We start from the raw sequence: 22,399 nt of genomic DNA, 5'->3' as shown, positions 1-22,399 counted from the left end.
ATAAGGCTCTGGCCATCATGTGATTGAAGATACCCTAAACTTAACCTAACATAACCTATCAAAACCCAAAACAGTCTTTACTCAGAAAATTTATATATCCTTCCTTACTAATGAGACTTTCTATACAACAAAGTGAGGTCATTCTTTGTTGATTTTTACCATAAGGTGCTGGCTATCATGTTTTAAAGATTCCCTAAACCAGTGGTGTAGTTAGGCCTGGGCTTTCAGGGCTATAGTCCCGAATGTTTTATGAATAGCCCCAGATCCGGATCTTAAAGACTTTTTTTTTTAAGAATTGCCCCAACCGTTCCAATACAAAATGTCAATTCTTGTTAAGCTGTTAGTAATAGAAATTAGATTTCATAGATGTCATGCGGAGATCATATGGTTTGTTCCCGTCTTGTTCACGTTCCTATCACGTATTCATGGACACTCGCCAGTCGGCCATCAGTCAGGCAGTGGTGCCAGGCACCAGCCTAGGTGCGTATCCTGGCCCGTGCGCACGTATGAGCGTGATAGCTTGTTGATTAGTAGTAGCGAGCAAGACGTGAGTCTGAGGCTATGGATATAAATACCTTTTTTTTTTTTTTTTTTTTTTTTTTTTTTTTACCCCCAAAATAAAGGGGACCAAGGCAGTGAGTTGCAGCCTGCAAGGCAAGGGCAGGCAGGGGAAGAGGTACTTCCTGCTGTTGCTGTAACTGCATATGAGTCATGACGGGAGACTGCCAGTGCCTTTACATTGTCTGTTAGCTCAGGTTGGTGAAGCGGAGGGCTCTTTAGCCAGCTAGCAAGTAGCCATAGTCAGCTGAGTGGTTCTCAAATGTTTTTGTCACACAAGGCAAACTAACTCTTTAAAAAAATATGGTGGTTATGTACACTGTAATGATGGGAAATATGCACACTGCTCCGAATTGATCCAGCATTCAGCAGTTGGAAGTGGAACGAGGGACCGTAATTTTTCCGACTTCCAAAGAATCGTTATTATTTAACGAATTTCAGGAGGTAATTTATTGATATTTTGCTGTAGGCAAAAACCTGTGGTCATTATATTGTTACGTGACAATTACGCAAGATTGAACTTCGTTGATATGAAAATAAGTTAAAAGCATAACAGCAAAAGAAGCTTTTAATGTGTCTTTAGCCCTGTATTAAATAAACTTGCAGCCTGCAAGAACTAATGACATGGCAGGAGTAAAAACCAGCATCTAAATTTATAAAATGTAGTAGTAGAGTAGTAGTTGGCTGCATGAGATGAAACCTGACAGGCTGCATTGTTTACTGTTGTGATTTGATGACCTAGGCTATGACATTGGGGGAAACAATACATCTATTATAAGACGAAAGGCTCAAAGTTATTTTCTTATTTTAGGTGAGTAGAGCAAAAAAAAATTGATTGTTCCGTTGCTGCTGGTGTGTGAAGTTATTTTTTCTTCGGACTTAAGTAATGGCTACCATTAATATTAATAATATTTGCAAAATGAATTGCTTAATCTACCTATTGAAGAAAAAAGGGTATTATATTGAATGTGTTGGCGGTCTAATTTCCAGGCACGGACAATTTTTTTCCGGGCAAAAAACAAGAGTTAGTGTAAGAGTGCCGAGTTGTAGATTTCAATCTCCTTGGTAACAGAATAAAGAAATAGATGAATTTGTGAAAAATGGTAGTTTCTGATTGCTAATTACTTGATGCTCACTTTCTCAGATGTTCCTTATTTTACTATAGTACATTGTAAAAACGGCCAATTGCTTTTCATTAGTTTTTAGTGCCTTGTTCCCTGCGGTAAACGTACATGAAAGAATAAATTTTAATTTGAAGTTGTCTGTACAGTACATGATATATCAGTCTTAAGCACTTTAATATGTTTATGCTTTACCTTAGTTTGATAATGGCCTTGAAAGTTTTATTGTGACACACTTGCCATATTTTCAGTGTCACTGCCAAATACAATAACACATAAATTGGCCCTAATGTATGTCAGAGAGGCTTTAGAATTACCCCCAAAATCTGCGCTTCTCTTGCTTCCAACCACCCAGCATTTTGGGCTTGGCTAAGCCCCCAACATTCAAGGTCCTAAATGCACCCCTGCCCTAAACCTAACCTAACAAAATCCAAAATAGTCTTGACTCAAAAAGAAAAGAATGACCTCACTTTGTTGTATAGAGTCTTATTAGTAAAAGACTTTTAATAACTGTTGCTATATTGCCATTGTTTACATTGAGCCTCTCGGTCTAACCCTTGCCCCTCAGTCCACAGATAAGCATGGCATCACGGCCCTGTTGGCGGCCATCTGGGAGGGCCACACACAATGCGTCAAGGTTCTCCTCGAGGCCGTGAGTACCCTGATCCTCCTTGTTCTGATATTCTGTGCTTGTCACTGACTGTTCCCAAGCATCTCTAACTGTCCCCAAGCATCTCTGACTGTTCCAGCATCTCTAACTGTCCACAAGCATCTCTGACTGTCCCCAAGCATCTGTTATTTAATGCTTATCACTGAATGTCCCCAAGCACTGTTATTATTTGCTTGTCACCAACTGTCCCATCACCCCCATACCCAGGGCTGAGGCGAACCGAGTGTGACGTTCTCTCTCTCTCTTCTGCAGGGTGCCAACAAGAATGGGACGGCTCCTGATGGCACCAGCTACCTAGACGCTGCCGAGAAGGACGAAATAAAGGCACTGCTGAGATAAGCCGAGATTGGGCATAGTGTGTTTGTGTGTGTGTGTGTGTGTGGGGGTGTGTGAGAGAGAGAAAGAGGTGTGTGTGAGAGACTTAGAGAGAGAGAGAGAATCACGTAACAAGTTTTGCATGCAACACTCTACTACAAAAAGAGCCTTCTATTCTATTAGTTTTCCGTTCTGCATTCTGCCGGCTGCCGTAACACACCGCCAGCCACTCACTTACGCAACACAGCTCAACACTCTTGTAACACTTGTCGCTTCCCTGTTACCCCATAGTTCAGGCTTTTGATTCTTTGATGTTTCGTGGGTTTTGTGTTGAGCCGTGACCAGCTCCTAATGAGAGAACTCCTTGTCAGTTCATTTATGTGTCTTGGGTAGGTCTTAACTGGCCATCTGGTGCCCACTCTAGCCTGTATTTGTGAACGTATCGCCACCTCAGTTCGCCTGTTTAAAAAGCCTCTCGTAGAAGTTCTTGCTGGGGTTTTCATGGACTGTTTTGTAATGCTGGTGATAGTTTTTGCACAACATCTACACCTTGAATGGGAAAAAACACCCATGAAAACCCAGCTAATCTTCTCTGTGGCCTTGGTAAATAGTCCTAATGGGAGTCCAAGACGTCTGTTTGAAAAGCCTCTCGTAGAAGTTGTTGCTGGGCTTTCCATGTACTGTTTTTTGATGCTAGTGATAGTTTTTCCCAACATGTACACCTTGAATGGGAAAACACACCCATGAAAACCCGGCTAATCTTCTCTGTGGTCTTGGGAAATAGTCGTAATAGGAGTCTGGTACATTTAAGAATATGGACCTAGCCTAGTAGCCAGCATGTTTTACCCTTGCCAGCTGTAGCCACCTGTGAGAGCCCAGGTGTGGTGGTCCCATTACAACTCTTTCCCAAGGCCACAGAGAAGATTAACCGGGTTTTCATGGGTGATTTTTCCGCTCAATACGCAGAAGCTGTGTAAAACTATCACCTGTATCACAAAACAGTCCATGGAAGCCCCAGCATCTTCTCCGAGAGGTCAACATGTCAGTATTTTATGTTAGTTTGAAGGTTCTTGAGCTCTTAAAGCCTGGAGTGTCTGCAAAGCTGCCACACTTGTTGACTGTCATAGGGGAGTTAAGTTTAAGAAGAAGGTTTGCCTTTGTAATCATTATGTTAAGAGGGGATGTCTGGGCTGCACTCCTAAATGTTTACGTTCATCGCTGAGTCATGTTTTGAAGCTGAATGTTGCTCATGAGTGTCTAGGGTGAGTGAAACATGGTCATTCTAAGGGTGGAGGAGTGGATGGATGACTTAATATGTACTAATCAGACTAAATATGACAATAGTACGCTTAGGAATACACAGAAAAGAATTTGTAAAGACCAATAATTCCAGATTGTTTACGCCATACACTGTCGACTTTGAGTTAAGAAGTGGGCCATGTCCTGACTTAATATATACTAATAAGACTTAATATGACAATAGTACGCTTAGCAATACACAGAAAAGAATTTGTAAAGACCAATAATGCCAAATTGTTTACGCCATACACTGTTGACTTTGAGTTAAGAAGTGGGCCATGTCCTGATTTACTATATACTAATAAGACTTAATACGACAACAGTACGCTTAGCAATACACAGAAAAGAATTTGTAAAGACCAATAATGCCAAATTGTTTAAGCCATATACTGTTGAATTTGGGTTAAGAAGTGGGCCATGTCCTGACTTACTATATACTAATAAGACTTAATACTGACACTACACTGAGCAATACACAGCAAAGAACTTGTAAAGACTAATGCTAGATTCTTAACCCATACAGTGAGTGTCTAGGGTGAGTGAAACTGAGTCATTGAAAAAGTGAAGTTAGACCATGACGTAGAGACAGTTGTAGGCATGACTTAATACATACTAACCAGACTTGACACGCTGACACTATGCTGAGCAACTGATTGACGAGCCAGACATGTGACAGCCTTAGATGTTTGCAGTGGAATATGTTGAGGGTTTAATGGGCCAGGCAGACGTGTGATAACCAGGTGGTGTGTCTCATTGTAATTTTCACTTGTCTTGAGAATTGACTGACTGATTGAAAAGCCAGACATGTGACAGACTTAGATATTTAAAAAGAGGAATATGTTGAGGGTTTAATGGGCCAGGCAGACGTGTGATAACCATGTAGTGTGTCTCATTGTCATATTCACTTGTCTTGAGAATGAGTAACTGATTAACCAGCCAGACATGTATGTGACAGCCTTAGGGACTTGAAACAGAATATGTTGAACACTTTCCATTCTACATTCACCCATTAGCAAAACATTGGGCCAAGGAGATGTGTGATAACCATGTGGTGTATTGGGTAATAGACTAACCAGCTGGACATGTCACACCCACACCTTCATTCTTCATCCCTAAGATTTAACAGAGCTATTTGAAGTAATCCCACCCTTGCCAGCACCAATAAATTCAGCCCCTCCAAACAGACATGTGATAACCATATGGTGTATTGAGTAACAGACTAACCAGCCAGACATGTCACACCCACACCTTCATTCTTCATCCCTAAGACTTAGAGAGCTATTTGAAGTAATCCCACCCTTGCCAGCACCAATAAATTCAGCCCCTCCAAACAGACATGTGACAACCATATGGTGTATTGAGTAACAGACTAACCAGCCAGACATGTCACACCCACACCTTCATTCTTCATCCCTAAGACTTAACAGAGCTATTTGAAGTATTCCCATCCTTGCCAGCGCCAGTAAATTCAGCCCCTCCAAGCAGATATGTGATAACCTTGTGGTGTATTGAGTAACAGACTAACCAGCCAGACATGTCACACCCACACCTTCATTCTTCATCCCTAAGACTTAACAGCTATTTGAAGCATTCCCGCCCTTGCCAGCACCAGTAAATTCAGCCCCTCCAAGCAGGCGTGTGATAACCTTGTGGTGTAATGAGTAACAGACCAACCAGCTGGACATGTCACACCCACACCTTCATTCTTCATCCCTAAGACTTAACAGAGCTATTTGAAGCATTCCTGCCCTTGCCAGCACCAATAAATTCAGCCCCTCCAAACAGACATGTGATAACCTTGTGGTGTATTGAGTAACAAATTAACCAGCCAGACATGTCACACCCACACCTTCATCCCTTAAGACTAAACAGAACTATTTGAATTTTGAAGCATTCCCGCCCTTGTCAGCACCAGTAAATCTTGCCCCTCCATCCCACAGAGCTGCAAAACTTGACAAATCTAATTAAACATTCCCAGAAAATAGATTGATAGCCATGATGATTAAATAATTGATTGTCCTCCAGCTAAGACAAGGAAGTCTCGGCTGCTTGGATAAACGATCGACCAATTAGTGTGTGGATACATGTCGCTGTAAAGCCTGTATTTTTAAATGTATTGGTGTCTCAGTTTGCCTGTTTGAAAAGTCTCATAGAAGTTGCTGCTGGGGTTTTCATGGACCGTTTTGTGATGTTGGGGATAGTTTTACACGACATTGCGTTACGAAAGAAAAAATCACATATGAAAACCCAGTCAATCTTCTCTGTGGCCTTGGGAAACAGTTGTAATGGGAGCCCAAGATGCCTGTTTGAAAAGGCTCTTATTGAAGTCACTGGGATTTTCATGGACCGTTTTGTGATGCTGGGGATAGTTTTATATGTCCTCTGCATTACGAACGGAAAAATCACCCATGAAAACCCAGTCAGTCCTCTCTGTGGCCTTGGGAAACAGTCGTAATGGGAGCCCAAGACACCTGTTTGAAAAGGCTCTTGTTGAAGTCACTGGGATTTTCATGGACTGTTTTGTGATACTGGGGATAGGTTTACGAACGGAAAAATCACCCATGAAAACCCGGTCAGTCCTCTCTGTGACCTTGGGAAACAGTCATAATGGGAGGGAGACCAATACGTTTAAGAATACCAACCTAGAAAGTGCGTTGAAATGCTTGGGTTCTTTCACTTAAATCGTTCTGTACCTCCCAATTTCTTTCCTCTCCTAACTGTACTTGATAAGGCTAAGAGTCTATGAAAGTTTACATTTTTTTTTTCATATATATATATCTGATTCAATGCATCTTTGGTATATGATATGAAGGTGATTTGCTTATTAATATCCCATAACTATTCTGCCTGTAATAATTAATCTTTTTAGTGGAGATGAGAGAGAGACTTTCCGGTATGTAGCCAATTTTAATATTCATGCTGTGTTTCCCTCATTGTTGAAGAAAGTTAAATAAAGAATGAAAATTTGCTATATGGTCTTGTGTATATACTAGAGAGAGAGAGAGAGAGAGAGAGAGAGAGAGAGAGATACAGTTTTGAATACAATGTACTAATGAGAGAGAGAGAGAGAGAGAGAGAGAGAGAGAGAGTTTTGAACACTAATAAAGAGAGAGAGAGAGAGAGAGAGAGAGAGAGAGAGAGAGAGAAATACAGTTTTGAATACAATGTACTAATGAGAGAGAGAGAGAGAGAAATACAGTTTTGAACACAATCTACTAATGAGAGAGAGAGAGAGAGAGAGTAATAATGATTTTAATAGAAGCACAAAAGAAAGAAAAAATATATAAGAAACTGAAGAAGACAAACCAGCGCACGACGTAACTGAGCCCAGAAATCACAGAAAAACAAAATTAGAACCATTCAACCCTTAAACACAAAAACATTAGAATCACAGACAAACAACAAACAACATAGATACAACTCTCCACACCCTTAAACACAATAAAACACTCCTTTGTTGTATACCTGCAACAATAAACAATCAATCAATCAATCAATCGCCAAGCAAGAAAAACAAAACATACGCAGGGTTCCTATGCTTCCAGTGCGACGGTGCCAGATTGACCAACTCAGAACATTGCATGCATCATTTCTAAGCCCTAAAGCTGTCTTAAAAGCACCAATGGCGATCTAAAATTAAAGTTAGTCAACGTTAAGAAAAAAAAACACCCAATACACGCAGGGTCGCTATGCCTCCAGTGCGACGGTGCCAGATTGACCAACTCAGAACATTGCATGCATCATTTCTAAGCCCTAAAGCTGTCTTAAAAGCACCAATGGCGATCTAAAATTAAAGTTAGTCAACGTTAAGAAAAAAAACACCCAATACACGCAGGGTCCCTATGCCTCCAGTGCGACGGTGCCAGATTGACCAACTCAGAACATTGCATACATCATTTCCAGGCCTTAAAACTGCCTTACAAGCACCAATGGCGATCTAAAATTAAAGTTAGAGTCATTAGCATCAAGCATCCATGTTTTTGTGGCAATATATATGCGTAAAAACCGGAAAATAGGATATATGCCAATTACGGTAAGGTGAAACTTGGCAAAGTGGGACTCCAGCATCCTCCTCTTCCTGTTCGCCCGCCATCACTCGTATTTTGGTGTTTTTTTTATAGGAATTAGAGCGCCAGAGGGGACCATGCGTGGGGACGAGGTAAATAATATGGTTATAAGGTTTTGGTGGGCGGGGACAGGGAATAATAGGGGCTAGTGGGCGGCTATTCACCACCTCCGCAAGTTCATCACCACCTCAACACCACAAGCACAGCACGGTCACCACCAGAAGCATACATCACCACCACCGGCTAACATGACCACCACAAGCAAACAGCATCACCTCCACTCATCACCGCTAACACATCACTACCTCCACTCATCACCGCTATCACATCATCACCTCCACTCATCACCACCTCCAGCACACAGCATCACCTCCACTCATCACCACCTCCAGCACACAGCATCACCTCCACTCATCACCACCTCCAGCACACAGCATCACCTCCACTCATCACCACCTCCAGCACACAGCATCACCTCCAGCACACAGCATCACCTCCAGCACACAGCATCACCTCCAGCACACAGCATCACCTCCAGCACAGCATCACCTCCACACATCACCACCTCCAGCACACATCATAACCTCCACTAATCACCACCTCCACCACTCATCACCACCTCCAGCACACAGCATCACCTCCACTCATCACCACCTCCAGCACACAGCATCACCTCCACTCATCACCACCTCCAGCACACAGCATCACCTCCACTCATCACCACCTCCAGCACACAGCATCACCTCCACTCATCACCACCTCCAGCACACAGCATCACCTCCAGCACACAGCATTACCTCCACTCATCACCACCTCCAGCACACAGCATCACCTCCAGCACACAGCATCACCTCCACTCATCACCACCTCCAGCACACAGCATCACCTCAGACCTCCACCATAAGCTAACATCACCATCTCCACTCACCACCACCACCACCTCCATGATCCCCACACCACCGGCTGGGCAGCAAGTCCTCACCGCCTTCTCGGCGACTCCCCAAGATGTGAGTGTGGCAGGAAATACCTTTGGCCTAAGACTTGTATTGCTAACATGCCCATATCTCCTTTTTTACCTATTTCACTAGTATTGCTAACGATTGCGAGACGGTTCGCCGGCGTGCCATGGTCTCTGGATGGTTCGCTGAATTTTCGACGAACCGTCCAACGGTCAAAGATTATGGGTCATTCCTACAGTAGGCTCTGAACATTTCTTCTTTGTTATTGGTTAAAATGTGAAATATTTGAGTTAAAGAAAACGAAACATGGGAAAAAAATTGAAAAAAATATTTATTTGTAGCAGAAAGGTACACACATGCAAAGGAAAAAGACATTAAAAATGCACTAAATGTAATTTAAAAGAGGATTTATAATTATTGTTGTGCTTTAAAATCGAGTTTAAAAAAAAACTAAAATTACTCCTGGTCATTTGTAGCTTTCAAAGGGTCTGCCAAGTTTTTTTTAAAATTAGTTTTAACGGTGCGAGCAGTGATGGGATTCATCCGGTTCGCAAGAACCTGTTCTTGAAATTTCTTTAATCCCGAGAACCGGTTGTTACTGTTAGCTTATAAATCAGGGGTTCTCAATTTTTCCCCCATGAACACCTTTTACTTATAACTTATTTTGGTAAATCCTTCATATAGAGAACCTGTTCTTAAAAAAATTGAATCCCATCACTGGGTGCGAGCGTAATTAATCATCCCAGATGTTAAAGATTTGTGTTTGATACTCCTTGTAAGTTTCTTTGAGTGTTCGAAATCCGTAACTGATGCCTCATACCATAGGCCTACGTGCAAATATTTTCCCATTTTTTCCTACGTTAAATTTTGGTTAGAGTAAAGTATTACTATTCCTTCTGTACTGGCCACAAGCTAAAATATTCGTAGATGAGTAAAAAATAGTTTTTTTCCATCACTCAGTATTATTTTTGCATAAGGATATTAAAAAATGGAGATGATAATTAAGGTAATGGTGCTACAAAAGCTTGTTAGTGACGTAGACTTGCGAGTGTGAGGGAGGAGGAACGAAGGAGGCGACCACGTCGCGTACATCATGACTTAAGTGTGAATTAAAAAGGCGTAGCTTAAATATATATATGTAAAAATTAGTTAAGAAAAATAAAAGAATTATATTGGTATAAGAATGAGTATAAGAAAGTAGGAAGAAAGTAGATACGTAAGAAATTGTGTACTGGGTGATGTCTTGAATTTTTTGTCTGCGTACAAATAATTCCTGAGTGATGGAGAAAATGACTTATTTTACTGTTCCCTTATTTTGTGCAGGTGTTTTAACAATTAAAGAAAACCTTATCTTATGCTGCCACCATTCTTACTGCCAGGGCCATCAGTGTCGGGCAGACAAATACGTCCATGATTTCTAGACGGTATCGGTGAACTGGCACACCGGCGAATCCTCCTGCTGGACGTTTCGCCGATGAATGAAACAAGACGGTTCGCCGGTACTGGCGAACTGGCACACCGGCGAAACGTCCTGCTTCCTTGCTAACATGCCCATATATTTTTTTCCTATTTCAAGCCACCTATTTCACTAGTATTGCTAACATGCCCATATATTTTTTTCCTATTTCAAGCCACCTATTTCACTAGTATTGTTAACATGCACATATATTTTTTTCCTATTTCAAGCCACCTATTTCACTGGTATTGCTAACATGCCCATATATTTTTTTCCTATTTCAAGCCACCTATTTCACTAGTATTGCTAACATGCACATATATTTTTTTCCTATTTCAAGCCACCTATTTCACTAGTATTGTTAACATGCCCATATATTTTTTTCCTATTTCAAGCCACCTATTTCACTGATATTGTTAACATGCCCATATATTTTTTTCCTATTTCAAGCCACCTATTTCACTGATATTGTTAACATGCCCATATATTTTTTTCCTATTTCAAGCCACCTATTTCACTGATATTGTTAACATGCCCATATATTTTTTTCCTATTTCAAGCCACCTATTTCACTAGTATTGCTAACATGCCCATATATTTTTTTCCTATTTCAAGCCACCTATTTCACTAGTATTGCTAACATGCACATATATTTTTTTCCTATTTCAAGCCACCTATTTCACTAGTATTGCTAACATGCACATATATTTTTTTCCTATTTCAAGCCACCTATTTCACTGGTATTGCTAACATGCCCATATCTCCTTTTTCTGCCACCTATGTCCCTGGCATGTCACCCTCCCCAAGGCGTGAGTGTGGCTGGAAACACCTTTGACCAAAGACTGGTATTGCTAACATGCCCATATCTCCTTTTCTACCTATTTCAAGCCACCTGTTTCACTGGTATTGCTAACATGCCTGTATCTCCTTTTCCTGCCACCTATTTCACTTGCATGTCACCCTTCCCAATGCATAAGTGACTGGAAATACCTTTGTCCTAAGACTGGTTTTGCTAACATGCCCAAATCTCTTTTTTTTACCTATTTCAAGCTACTTATTTCACTGGTATTGCTAACATGCCCATTTCTCTTTTTTTACCTATTTTAAGCCACATATTTCACTGGTATTGCTAACATGCCCATTTCTCTTTTTTTACCTATTTTAAGCCACATATTCCACTGGTATTGTTATGCCCATATCTCCTTTTTCTGCCACCTATTTCCCTGGCATGTCACCCTCCCCAAGGCATGCGTGTGGCTGGAAATACCTTTGGCCTAAGACTGGTTTTGCTAACATGCCCATATCTTTTTTTTTACCTATTTCAAGCCACCTATGATGGAGCAAATATGGGAAACAGGTCAGGTCAGCTTAGATTAGCTTTTTTAATTGTTTATGATAAATATGATATGCTTCAACCTGTGCCCTTGTTGTCACTGGCAGTGGAGTGGCTGCAGTAATCTCAGTATTCCCCAAAGTGCTAGTTAACCACTCTGCTGCGATTGGCATGGATTTGGCTTTCACTGGTAGCCTGGTAACATACACTTACATGTCTTTCTCTGCCTCTGTAGTGGATAGTGGAGTGTTTTCCATGTGGTATGCTGGATATCCCCTCCCAAGGTGCAGGACTTTACATTTTTTGTCATTGAATTGTAGCAGCCACCTTTTGCTCCACTCCTGTAGCTGGTGATGTCTTCTTGTAGGAAATCCACAGTCAAGGGCTTAATAGTTAGTCTTTCTCTGCCTCTGTGGTGGATAGTGGAGTGATCCCATGTGGTATTGGTATGCTGGATATCCCCTCCCAAGGTGCAGGACTTTACATTTTTCGTCATTGAATTGTAGCAGCCACCTTTTGCTCCACTCCTGTAGTTTGGTGATGTCTTCTTGTAGGAAATCCACAGTCAAGGGCTTAATAGTTAGTCTTTCTCTGGCTCTGTGGTGGATAATGGAGTGATCCCATGTGGTATTGGTGTGCTGGATATCCCCTCCCAAGGTGCGGGACTTTACTGTTTTCTTCAGTGAATTGTAGCAGTCACCTTTTGCTCCACTCCTGTAGCTTGGTGAGGTCTTCTGGTAGGAAATCCGCAGTCAAGGAGTTAACAGTTAGATGTATGTTTGCTCGCACAGCCTCACCACACTGGAGGAAAGAAGTGCCAGGGGAGACATGATTGAGGCATACCAAAGTCCTTAAAAATTTATTGTACAGTAGTTTGAGTTCATATTTTACTTGATTACTGATGTTGTTTATATAGAGGTCCAGCTGGTCTGAGATGGAGTTTGAGCCTGCCCTGTTGAGTGTGTGTAAAGGCTCATCTGGCAGGCTGCTTAGGAGGAAGTCCAGGTGTTTTTTGTACGTCTCCATGGGGCAATATGTGAGGTTCCGGATTTCTTTAGGGAGGCAATTGAATATTCTTTGGCCCTGGGTGCTGAAGCTGTTGGCTGTGTTGTGGCGGGAAGTGTTTGCCTCCTACACTTTCGCCCAGTTCTGTTGTTATGGTAAACCTCTATAGCTAGTGGATATGGGAAATGTCTTGTTGTGAATCTGATGTTGTATTGAAAACCTAAGCCTCTTTAGTGGATACAGGAAATCTCTTATTGTGTATCTGGTGTTGTATTGAAAACCTAAACCTATATAGTGGATATGGGAAATGTTTCATTGTGTATCTGATGTCGCATAGAAAACCTGACCATTATGGAGTGTAGAAGATTGATGAGTTTGGTTTGGTCTTCTCCTCCTCGTCTTCTTCTCCTCGTCCTCCTCCTCCTCCTCCTCTCCTCAAAGCCACTGTGTTGTACTGTGGAATTGGCTCTCACTCCCCTATTCCTTGCAGCGTGGTTGGCTGGCGGAGGCTTCCAGTGTGTGTCAGCAGCCTGGCGTCCCCTCGGAGGAGCTGCTGGACCTGACCTGGAGGCTTGGAGGTGAGGGGCTGAGGCAGTTTTACAGTCACCTCATCTCCTGTCTTGTATTTCTCTCTCTCTCTCTTTTTTGTTTTTTTCTCTTTCTCTTTTTCTCTTTCCTCTGTCTCCTCTTCTCTTTCTCTTCCTCCTCCTCCTCGTCCTCTCCTCTTCTCCTCTCCTCTCCTTTCCTCTCTCTCCTGCCCCCTTCTCTCTTTCTCCTCAATACACACAACAGTTTACATATTCACCAACCTCATTCTCTTGACAATAATAATAATAACAATAAAAATAACTTATAATAACAGTAACAGCAGCAATAACCAACAATAATATTAAAAGCAACAGTAACAAGGGTAACAAATATGACAATAGCCGTGATATATACTTATTAAATGTTAAGAATCTAAGCACGACACATTTTCCAGTGGTGGCCGGCAGCTCCGAGAAGGATGAGGCTGGCAAGACATTCGTACAGGTTAACTTCATCTCCAGGGCTCCGGTTGACGGCAGGAAGGGCAACAACAAGGAGCTGGTGGTGGAGATGTCGCTGGAGAAGTTCTACAGCTTCCTACACCAGCTGGAGAAGTGCAAAGCCAGCCTGGAGCATGCCCGCCACCTTCCTTAGCCGCCTGTGGTGAGTGGTGGAGTGTGTAGAGAGGTGGAGGAAGGGGGTTTTGTGAGGGGCTCTGTTGTCTTAGCTTGTCTTGTCATCTCTTTCATCTTGTTTGTCTTCTTTAAATCTCATCTCGTCTTCTCTGTTTCTCTCTTTTTCTTTTTGTTTATGTTTCTCTTTCTGTTTTTCTCAGTCTCTTTCTTTTTCTCTCTCATCTCGTCTACTTTTCTTTTTCTTTAAGTCTCATCTCATGTTCTCTGTCTGTCTTGCTATCTCTCTTCCTCTCTTTTTCTCATCATCTCTGTCATTATTGTCTTAGCTTGTCTTGTCATCTCTTTCATCTCGTTTGTCTTCTTTAAATCTCATCTCGTCTTCTCTGTTTCTCTCTTTTTCTTTCTGTTTATGACATAAACAGAAAGGAAAAGAGAAACAAACTTTATGTTTCTCTTTTTCTGTTTTTCTCAGTCTTTCTCTATCTCTTTCTCGTCTCCTTTTTTTTCTCTCTTAAGTCTCATCTCATGTTCTCTGTGTGTCTCACTGTTTCTCTTTCTCTCTTTTTCTCATTCTCTCTGTCTCCCTCTCTCTCTTGCCTGTCAGTGTGTCTGTATTATTTTTGCATGGACTAAGTTAGCTTGTTAATTCTTTGTGTTAGTTTTCTTATGGTGTGACGTTCTTGTAATATCTTTTGTCAATGCACTAACTAACTAACTAACTTTGTGTCCTTTTTCTTTTTTACTGTTTAGTTAGCTTGTTAATTCTTTGTGTTATTTTTCCCACTTGACCTGCTACTAACAAACAGCAAAGACATAGTACATAGGTACAGAACTGACAACACTGATATTTCTGACCATAACCTAATCACAGTGACTCTGACTCTGATGACATCTGCCAAAGGGACCCCAACCCAGGTAACTGAAGAAGAAGGATTTAGAACGCTCAACTTCAGTAGCAATAGTGCCGATTGGGTGGGTCTAAAAATCCTCTCCGGCTGCTGTGAACTGGGACGAAATATTGCAGGATCAAGACACCACACAGCTTCACTCTCTCAGGCATATATGAAACACCGTAATACTTCTATCCTCTTTATTCATTGCAGTAAGACAAGTAACATCAGGCAGCGCAGTGATGACCTGGCGACATTTGCAGCCACGCAGTGTCCTGGCGGCTTGCCTGGGGCTGCTGACACTGCTGCATCTGGGGGCCTGACAGCTTGCCTCAGAAGGTTGTCTGGTCTGGTCTCGTCTCCCACATTGTCCCTGGAAACAAGAAAACGTCATGTCAGTTATGGATACAGTTGATTGATTCCTCTTCATGGGTGAGAACGATAGAATGTTTTTAGAGATAATTACATAAGAAAATAAAGTCATGTTAATTCTGTATACAAAGTTAATTGATTTCTCTTAAGAGGGTGATAACCATAGAAGTTTTTGAAGGATAATTCTATAAAGAAACTATAGACTGATCTTAGACATTATATCCATTATATTTTATGTTAAGGTAGAAAAGAATATATTGAAGAGAACTGATTAACTTTAGTCCACAGAATAATAAGATAAAGACATACAGATATAGACAAAGTAAGATGATTTGATATATTAGGTCAGGAAGAGATGGGGGGAGGAGGGGGCAGAGTCCTATATGTGTCTGGGGGGCTATGTGTCTGTGGGGTATGTAAACATCCTGTGGGGGGGACATCCTGTGGGTCCTGTGAGTCTGAGAGAGAGAGAGAGAGAGAGAGAGAGAGAGAGAGAGAGAGAGAGAGAGAGAGAGAGAGAGAGAGAGAGAATTCTTTATACTGTAGGACTCTCACATTACCTCAGGACTCTCTTCTCTTCCTTCTCACTCCTGCAGGATACTCAGGACTACTCATCTTCCACAGGTCTCTTCTCATCTCCATACTCCTTCAGGATGCTTAGGACTCCTCTTCATACTCCTTCAGGATGTTCAGGACTTCTCATACTTCTGCAAGATGTCTTGGGACTCTTCTTATACTTCTTCAGGATGCTTCAGGACTTCTCATACTTCTACAGGATATTCATGACTCTTTTCCTCTTCATACTTCTGCAGGATGTCTTAGGACTCTTCTTATACACCTTCTGGATGCTCAGAACTCTCTTCTCATCTTCATGCTCCTTCAGGATGCTTCAGGACTCTTCTCATACTCCTTCACGATGCTTCAGGACTCTTCTTATACTCCTTCAGGATGTTTTAGGACTTCTCATACTCCTTCAGGATGTTTTAGGACTCTTCTCATACTCCTTCAGGATGTTTTAGGACTCTTCTTATACTCCTTCAGGATGTTTTAGGACTCTTCTCATCTTCATGCTCCTTCAGGATACTTAAAATTCTTCTCACACTCCTTCAAGACTCTTCTTATACTTCCTCAGGGTGTTTTAGGACTCTTCTCATCTTCATACTTCTGCAGGATGTCTTAGGGGTCTTCTCATACTCCTTCAGGATGTTTTAGGACTTCTTATCTTCATACTTCTGCAGGATGTCTTAGGACTCTTCTTGCACTCCTTCAGGATCCCTTCAGAACTCTTCTTATACTCCTTCAGGATGTTTTAGGACTCTTCTCATCTTCATACTTCTGCAGAATGTCTTAGGACTTCTCACACTTCTTCAGGAGGTTCAGGACTCTTCTCATACTCCTTCAGGATGATTTAGGACTCTTCTCATCTTCATACTCCTTCAGGAGGCTCAGGACTCTTCTCATACTCCTTCAGGATGATTTAGGACTCTTCTCATCTCCATACTCCTTCAGGATGTCTTAGGACTCTTCTTATACTTCTTCAGGATGCTTCAAGACTTCTCATACTTGTGCAGGATGCTTAGGACTTCTCTTCATGCTTCTACATGATGTCTTAGGTCTCTTCTCACACTCCTTCAGGATGCTCAGGACTCTCTTTTTATCTTCATACTCCTTCAGGATGTCCAAGACTCTTCTTATCTTCATACTTCTTCAGGATGTCCAGGACTCTTCCTATCTTCATACTCCTTCAGGATGCTCAGGACTTCTTATACTCCTGCAGGGTGGTTCAGGACTCTCTTCTCATCTTCAATCTCCTTCAGGACATGCAGGACTGTCTTCTCGTCTTCTGCTGCTTCTTTTTTTCTTGTTTTATCCATGACGTTTCAATGGACGGTCTCCCCATCTCGTGCAGGGACCTGTAATAACAACATGTACCAAAGCTTTACTCAGTGCTGTGATTATAATAAAGGTATAAGGAAATGTATGTATGTCTTTAAATTACTCCCCCAAGCATTTTTCAGTCACTTCAAAGAGAATTATAGTTTGACTCGTATTTGACTGTTTTCGTAGGAGTTTGGGGCATTTCCAGGGGTAGTTTTATGAGACGAGAATTATAGTTCGACTCCTATTTGACTGTTTTCATAGGAGTTTGGGGCATTTCCAGGGGTAGTTTTACGAGACAAAGAGAATTATAGTTTGACTCCTATTTGACTGTTTTTGTAGGAGTTTGGGGCATTTCTAGGGGTAGTTTTATGAGACGAGAATTATAGTTCGACTCATATTTGACTTCGTAGGAGTTTCGGGCATTTCCAGGAGTAGTTTCATGACCCTGGTGGTAGTCTGACCCTTCCTCTGTACCATGAACCAAAATAAAATACTCATTAGAACCTGAGTGATCTCCTTTTTGGCCTTTGGAAAGAGTTGGTGTGAGAGGTGGAAGCTTGTGAAAATACCAACCCAACTTGCCATGAAATCAGTTTGTGTGGGCCTGCTTGGAGACTTCCCTGGCCATAACACTACCAGGTCTTATTTAATATATACAGAGTACTTGATGCACACTCTCAAATAGTACATAACTGACACATGAGGGAGAGAGTGATGTCTTGGGGGGGATGCTGAAGCGCTGTGAGAGGTTCGGACACCACCCAAACTGACTTTATATTTGTGTGGGACTATGGTTCTGGTGTAGCAGTTATGGGGTATGGGAGAAGGCTGCAGAGGGGAGGAATGCCCAGAAAGAAGTGGAAGGTGCTGTACTTGTCACTCCTGGGGCTGCCATTCCCACAGAGGCTCAACACATATTCCTACCAGCTACAGTTTCCGAGTCCTGACACTCCCTCGGTGGCCCAGATAAACAAACAAATATCTCAACATTCATCCCTTACATACTGATTCATCCTTAACATCAATATCAACTAGAAGGAAAGTGGAAGGTGCTATACTTGTCTTTCCTGGGGCAGCCACGTCAAGCAAAGAGAAAAAGACAATTTGGATGGAAAAAGAAAAGAAAGGAAAGGAAAAATAGAAATAGCAGACTCAGATTACTGAATATCAAAAAATTTTTCCCTCTGTCTCTCTCCTTTCCTGCCTCTCCCTTTGCTCCTCTTCCTCCCTTTCCTCTCTTTTCCTTTCCCTTTCCCTCTGTTCCTCCCTTTTCTCTCTCCTCCCTCTTCTCCTCCCTCTCTCCCTCCTACCTCTCCGTTTCCTCTCCCTACCTCTATCCTTATCCCTTTACCCCTATTGATTTACCCTTAACATCAGTAATACTAACTAGAAAACAGGGTAACAAGTCCATTTCTTGGCCACATCTGTCAACCCATCCCATCGTCTCCATGGTAACCGAGTGCAAACAATAACAAAGCCTCACATGCCATTCCCAGTCAGGCTGAGAGCTGTGTCAGGTGTTTGTCCTTCCTACAGCAACATAAACATTCTCCAGGGTAACAATATTGTCTAAATTTATGATTCCCTATAATAATAATGCTGCAGTAGGTTGGAGACAGAGGAAAAAGTGGTCGTCATTGCCTAGATGATAATTAATTTTTTTTAGGCATTTGTCCTTTCTTCAGTATCAAAAACAATGTCAAGGTTAACAGTATTGACTAAAGTAACAATTTTGTACTATAATAACACTTCAATAGGCTGGAGATAAAGGAAAAAGGCTTGAAATCGCTTAGAGACTCAAATACGTAACGATAATTGAGTTTTTTAGGTGTTCGCCTTTCTTCAGCATCAAAAAACTACATCCAGGGTAACAATATTGACTAAATTTATGATTCCCTATAATACTAACACTGCAATAGGCTTGATATAGAGGAAAAAGCAACCATTATCACTTAGAGAATCAAATACATGGTAATGATTCAATTTTTTTCTTCCTTTCTGCTCACTGAAACATTGAATTTGAGTCCAGTAACTTGCTAACAACTAAGTCAACCTTGAGTCAGCAGGGATGGGGTAAATAAGAGTGTTTTATGTTTGAATACGAATATGAATAATTCAAATTCTGATGATTACGAATATGAATTTCATTACACTGACATGGTTTTAAGTTTAATACAAATTTGAATACTCGTTAAAGTGTTCATGAGTGTTTTTCAGTGTAAAATACCCTCTTGAAGTAACTTTTTTTTTACAGTAGAGGAAACAGCTCAAGGGCAAAAAAAAAGGAAACTAATGTAAAAAGGCCCACTACTCACTGCTCCTACAAAAGAATCTAGAGGAGTGAACGAAAGAGAGGTCGATTTTGGGAGGAGAGATGTCCTGATATCACTATTCTAAAGTCATACAACAGTAACATGAGCTCCTGAACAATGCCTTATGACTGGTGCCAGTGGTCAATGCAGGGATGGCACACTTATCTCTCCATTTATCAGTATCCCCATCTGTTTATCTACTCACCTTCCCATCTATTTACCTACCTCTATCTATCCTCACAACGTGTAAGGAACAACGGGTGTTATTTCTCATCATATATTTTGAAGTATTCGTCAGATTATTTGCAGAATATGAATACTTTTCCCTTGTACTCGAATACCAATGAGAATACTTTGATTTCCCTCAATAATTATTCAAATATGAGTATGAAATACACCCAAAGACGGTATCTGAATGTCTTCGAATACAAATCCTCCATCCCTCGAGTCTAGTAAACATTAACCTGTTCGCTGCGATTGGCATGAATTTGGCCTTCACTGATAGCCTGGTAACATATACTCCCAGGTCTTCTCTGCCTCTGTGGTGTATAGTGAAGTGTTTCCCATGTGGTATTGGTGTGCTGGATATCCCCTCCCAAGGTACAGGACTTTACATTTTTCTTCATTGAATTGTAGCAACCATTTTTTGTTCCATTCCTGTAGCTTGGTGATGTCTTCTGGTAGGAAATCCACAGTCAAGGGGTTAATAATTCCTTTTTGCCATTGCCACAGTGTGTAAAAAGCCGGCAGCATGAGTGAGGAGATCAAGTTCATCGTCAGTGAGCTCAACAAGCCTCCGTACACCAGGAACTACAACCTCATCTCCTTTGACGCACTTAACGCGGAGTCCTTACTACAGGTTAGGGAGGGTGCTCTCTCTCTCTCTGTCTCTATTTCTCTCTATTTCTCTCTCTCTCTCTGTCTGTTTCTCTGTCTCTGTCTCTGTCTCTATCTCTGTTTCTCTGTCTCTTTTTCTGTCTCTGCTTCTCTCTCTCACTCTGTCTGTTTGTCTCTGTCTGTTTCTCTCTCTCACTCTCTGTCTCTGTTTCTCTCTCTCTCTGTCTCTGTTTCTCTCTCTCACTCTCTGTCTCTGTTTCTCTCTCTCTCTGTCTCTGTTTCTCTCTCTCTGTCTCTGTTTCTCTCTCTCACTCTCTGTCTCTGTTTGTCTCTGTTTCTCTCTCTCTTTGTCTATGTCTCTGTTTCTTCTTTGTTTTTCTTTTTCCTTTTTTTCCTATATTTTTAAAAGCCATGTGTGAGATAGTTATTTTTTTTTTGCGTTTTCTCTTTTCTCCCTCTTTTCTCATTACTTTTTCTGCTGTTTTCTTTTTATTCTTCATTTTTCTTCTTATTTCTTTTTCATTTTTCCTGTATTTTCTATTTCTTACTGTCTATCTCTGTCTCTTCTTGCTTCCTTTTCTTCTCTCCATCTCTACTCTCTTCTGTTTTCTTTTATTTCCTTCTTTCTTCTATCTGCATCTCTATTTTTTTGTCACTTTCCTTCTTTTCCTTTTTTTCTTTACTTCCTCTACATCTACTTCCCTTTTCTTCCCTTCTCTTATTTCTACTTTTCTATCTTCTTCTCTTCTCTCTCTATCTATCTATCTATCTCCCAATATACCTATCTGTCCATTTATCTATTTATCTCCCATTCTATTCATCTATCTCCCAATTTATCTACCAATTTCCCCAGCTATTTACCTCTATTCTCACCTATCTATTTCCCAATCTATCCATCTATCTATTTATCTATCTCTCGTCCAGGTTCTCAATGATGTGTTTGCGGAGATTGATCCCAAGAACCGCCTGGACATCCGCGAGGAGGAGCCGGAGCAGATGGCTGTCCGGATGCTGGGGATGCTGCGGATCTTGAAGTACAAGCCGCCGGATGAAGCCATGTGAGTGTGCCGAGCCTGTTACGCTATTGCTCTGTCATTTATCTATCTATCTATCTATCTATCTATGCCTTGCTCTCTCAGGCGGCAGAAGTGTTTCCCTCTCTCCCCGTTCTGGCACTCCCTCTCACCACATTCAATCCTGTTACTCCCAACTCTCTCGCCCCAATACTCACTCACCCTATTGATCCACTTCACAGGCGGGCGGTCTTCTCCTCCCTCAATCCTTCCCTGTTACGTTATTGCTCTGACATTTATATATCTACCGAGCCTGTTACACTATTGCTGTGGCATTTTTTATATCTACCAAGCCTGTTATGTTATAGCTCTGGCATTTATATATCTACCAAGCTTGTTATGTCATTGCTCTGGCATTTATAAATCTACCAAGCCTGTTACGCTCTTGCTCTGGCATTTTTTATATCTACCTAGCCTGTTATGTTATTGCTCTGGCATTTATATATCTACCAAGCCTGTTATGTTATTGCTCTGGCATTTATCTATCTATCTATCTATCTATCTATCTATATCTCCGAAGCCCTGCTCTCTCAGGCGGCAGAAGTGTCTCCCTCTCTCCCTGTTCTGGCACTCCCTCTTCACATTAAATTCTGTTACTCCCAACTCTCTCGCTCCAATACTCACTCACCTCTTAGAACAAGCACATTATCTATCTATACCTCCATCTATTTATCTATTTACCTACCTCTGTTAAGCCTCATTTATCTATCTCTCTCCGTTTCAACTTATCAATCTATCTACATCATTTTCCAGGAACAGCTTTCGCCAGGGTCTCGTCTCCAGGGACAAGCACATTGTCTATCTATATCTCCATCTATTTATCTATTTACCTACCTCTATTAAGCCTCATTCAACTATCTATCTCCCTATCAACTTATCAATCTATCTATGTCACTTTCCAGGAACATATTTTGACAGGGTCTCGTCTCTGGGGACAAGCACATTATCTATCTATATCTCCATCTATTTATCTATTTACCTACCTCTGTTAACCCGGTAGCTGCCTGGATCATGTTTCTTAAAGGCCCCTCTAAGCGAGAAAAATGAGAAAAATCATCACTCACACAAACCATTTCATAATATATATC

The 22,399-nt window shown here is 41.4% G+C and overlaps 2 protein-coding genes and 1 long non-coding RNA gene across 9 annotated transcripts in view; 2 read left to right on the top strand and 1 right to left on the bottom strand.

The window, feature by feature from the left end:
- Positions 1-8,128: 8,128 nt before the first annotated feature.
- On the bottom strand, positions 8,129-8,611 carry LOC127002251 (uncharacterized). The gene is made up of 3 exons (XR_007755915.1): positions 8,580-8,611; positions 8,366-8,505; positions 8,129-8,335 (listed from the first exon to the last, which is right to left on the bottom strand). It is a non-coding gene; the product is annotated as an uncharacterized LOC127002251 (long non-coding RNA).
- A 38-nt stretch (positions 8,612-8,649) lies between these two features.
- Positions 8,650-17,189, top strand: LOC127002250 (COMM domain-containing protein 7-like). The gene is made up of 5 exons (XM_050868058.1): positions 8,650-9,037; positions 13,274-13,361; positions 13,766-13,974; positions 15,050-16,582; positions 16,652-17,189. The coding sequence occupies exons 1-3, from the start codon at positions 8,975-8,977 to the stop codon at positions 13,963-13,965; spliced, it is 351 nt and encodes a 116-aa protein (XP_050724015.1). The 5' UTR covers positions 8,650-8,974; the 3' UTR covers positions 13,966-13,974; positions 15,050-16,582; positions 16,652-17,189.
- The window catches only part of LOC127002249 (intraflagellar transport protein 81 homolog), a 22,073-nt gene continuing 14,799 nt past the window's right edge, over positions 15,126-22,399 (top strand). For 6 of the 7 annotated variants that reach the window (XR_007755914.1, XR_007755913.1, XR_007755912.1 and 3 more), the window contains exons 1-3: positions 15,126-15,268; positions 20,134-20,260; positions 21,163-21,296. Coding sequence is in view for 2 of the 7 variants with exons in the window: in XM_050868056.1 (XP_050724013.1) it covers positions 20,153-20,260; positions 21,163-21,296 (242 nt within the window). In the remaining 5 variants the exon portion in view is untranslated. Of the gene's footprint in view, positions 15,269-18,567; positions 18,646-20,133; positions 20,261-21,162; positions 21,297-22,399 lie in introns of those variants that run through there. The other variant, XM_050868057.1, reaches the window with a different exon arrangement.

This window comes from Eriocheir sinensis, chromosome 22 (assembly GCF_024679095.1).
Source record: "Eriocheir sinensis breed Jianghai 21 chromosome 22, ASM2467909v1, whole genome shotgun sequence".
NCBI classification, from domain to species: Eukaryota; Metazoa; Arthropoda; class Malacostraca; order Decapoda; family Varunidae; genus Eriocheir; species Eriocheir sinensis.
This window is presented reverse-complemented; position numbering and strand designations above follow the sequence as displayed.

What these genes read in the sequence shown, in the direction of transcription:
- LOC127002250 (XM_050868058.1), top strand. Translation starts at nt 8,975, where the DNA reads ATGATCCCCACACCACCGGCTGGGCAGCAAGTCCTCACCGCCTTCTCG. An exon ending in TCTCGGCGACTCCCCAAGAT is followed by an intron (nt 9,038 to 13,273) that starts GTGAGTGTGGCA and finishes TATTCCTTGCAG; the next exon opens with CGTGGTTGGCTGGCGGAGGC. An exon ending in CCTGACCTGGAGGCTTGGAG is followed by an intron (nt 13,362 to 13,765) that starts GTGAGGGGCTGA and finishes CACATTTTCCAG; the next exon opens with TGGTGGCCGGCAGCTCCGAG.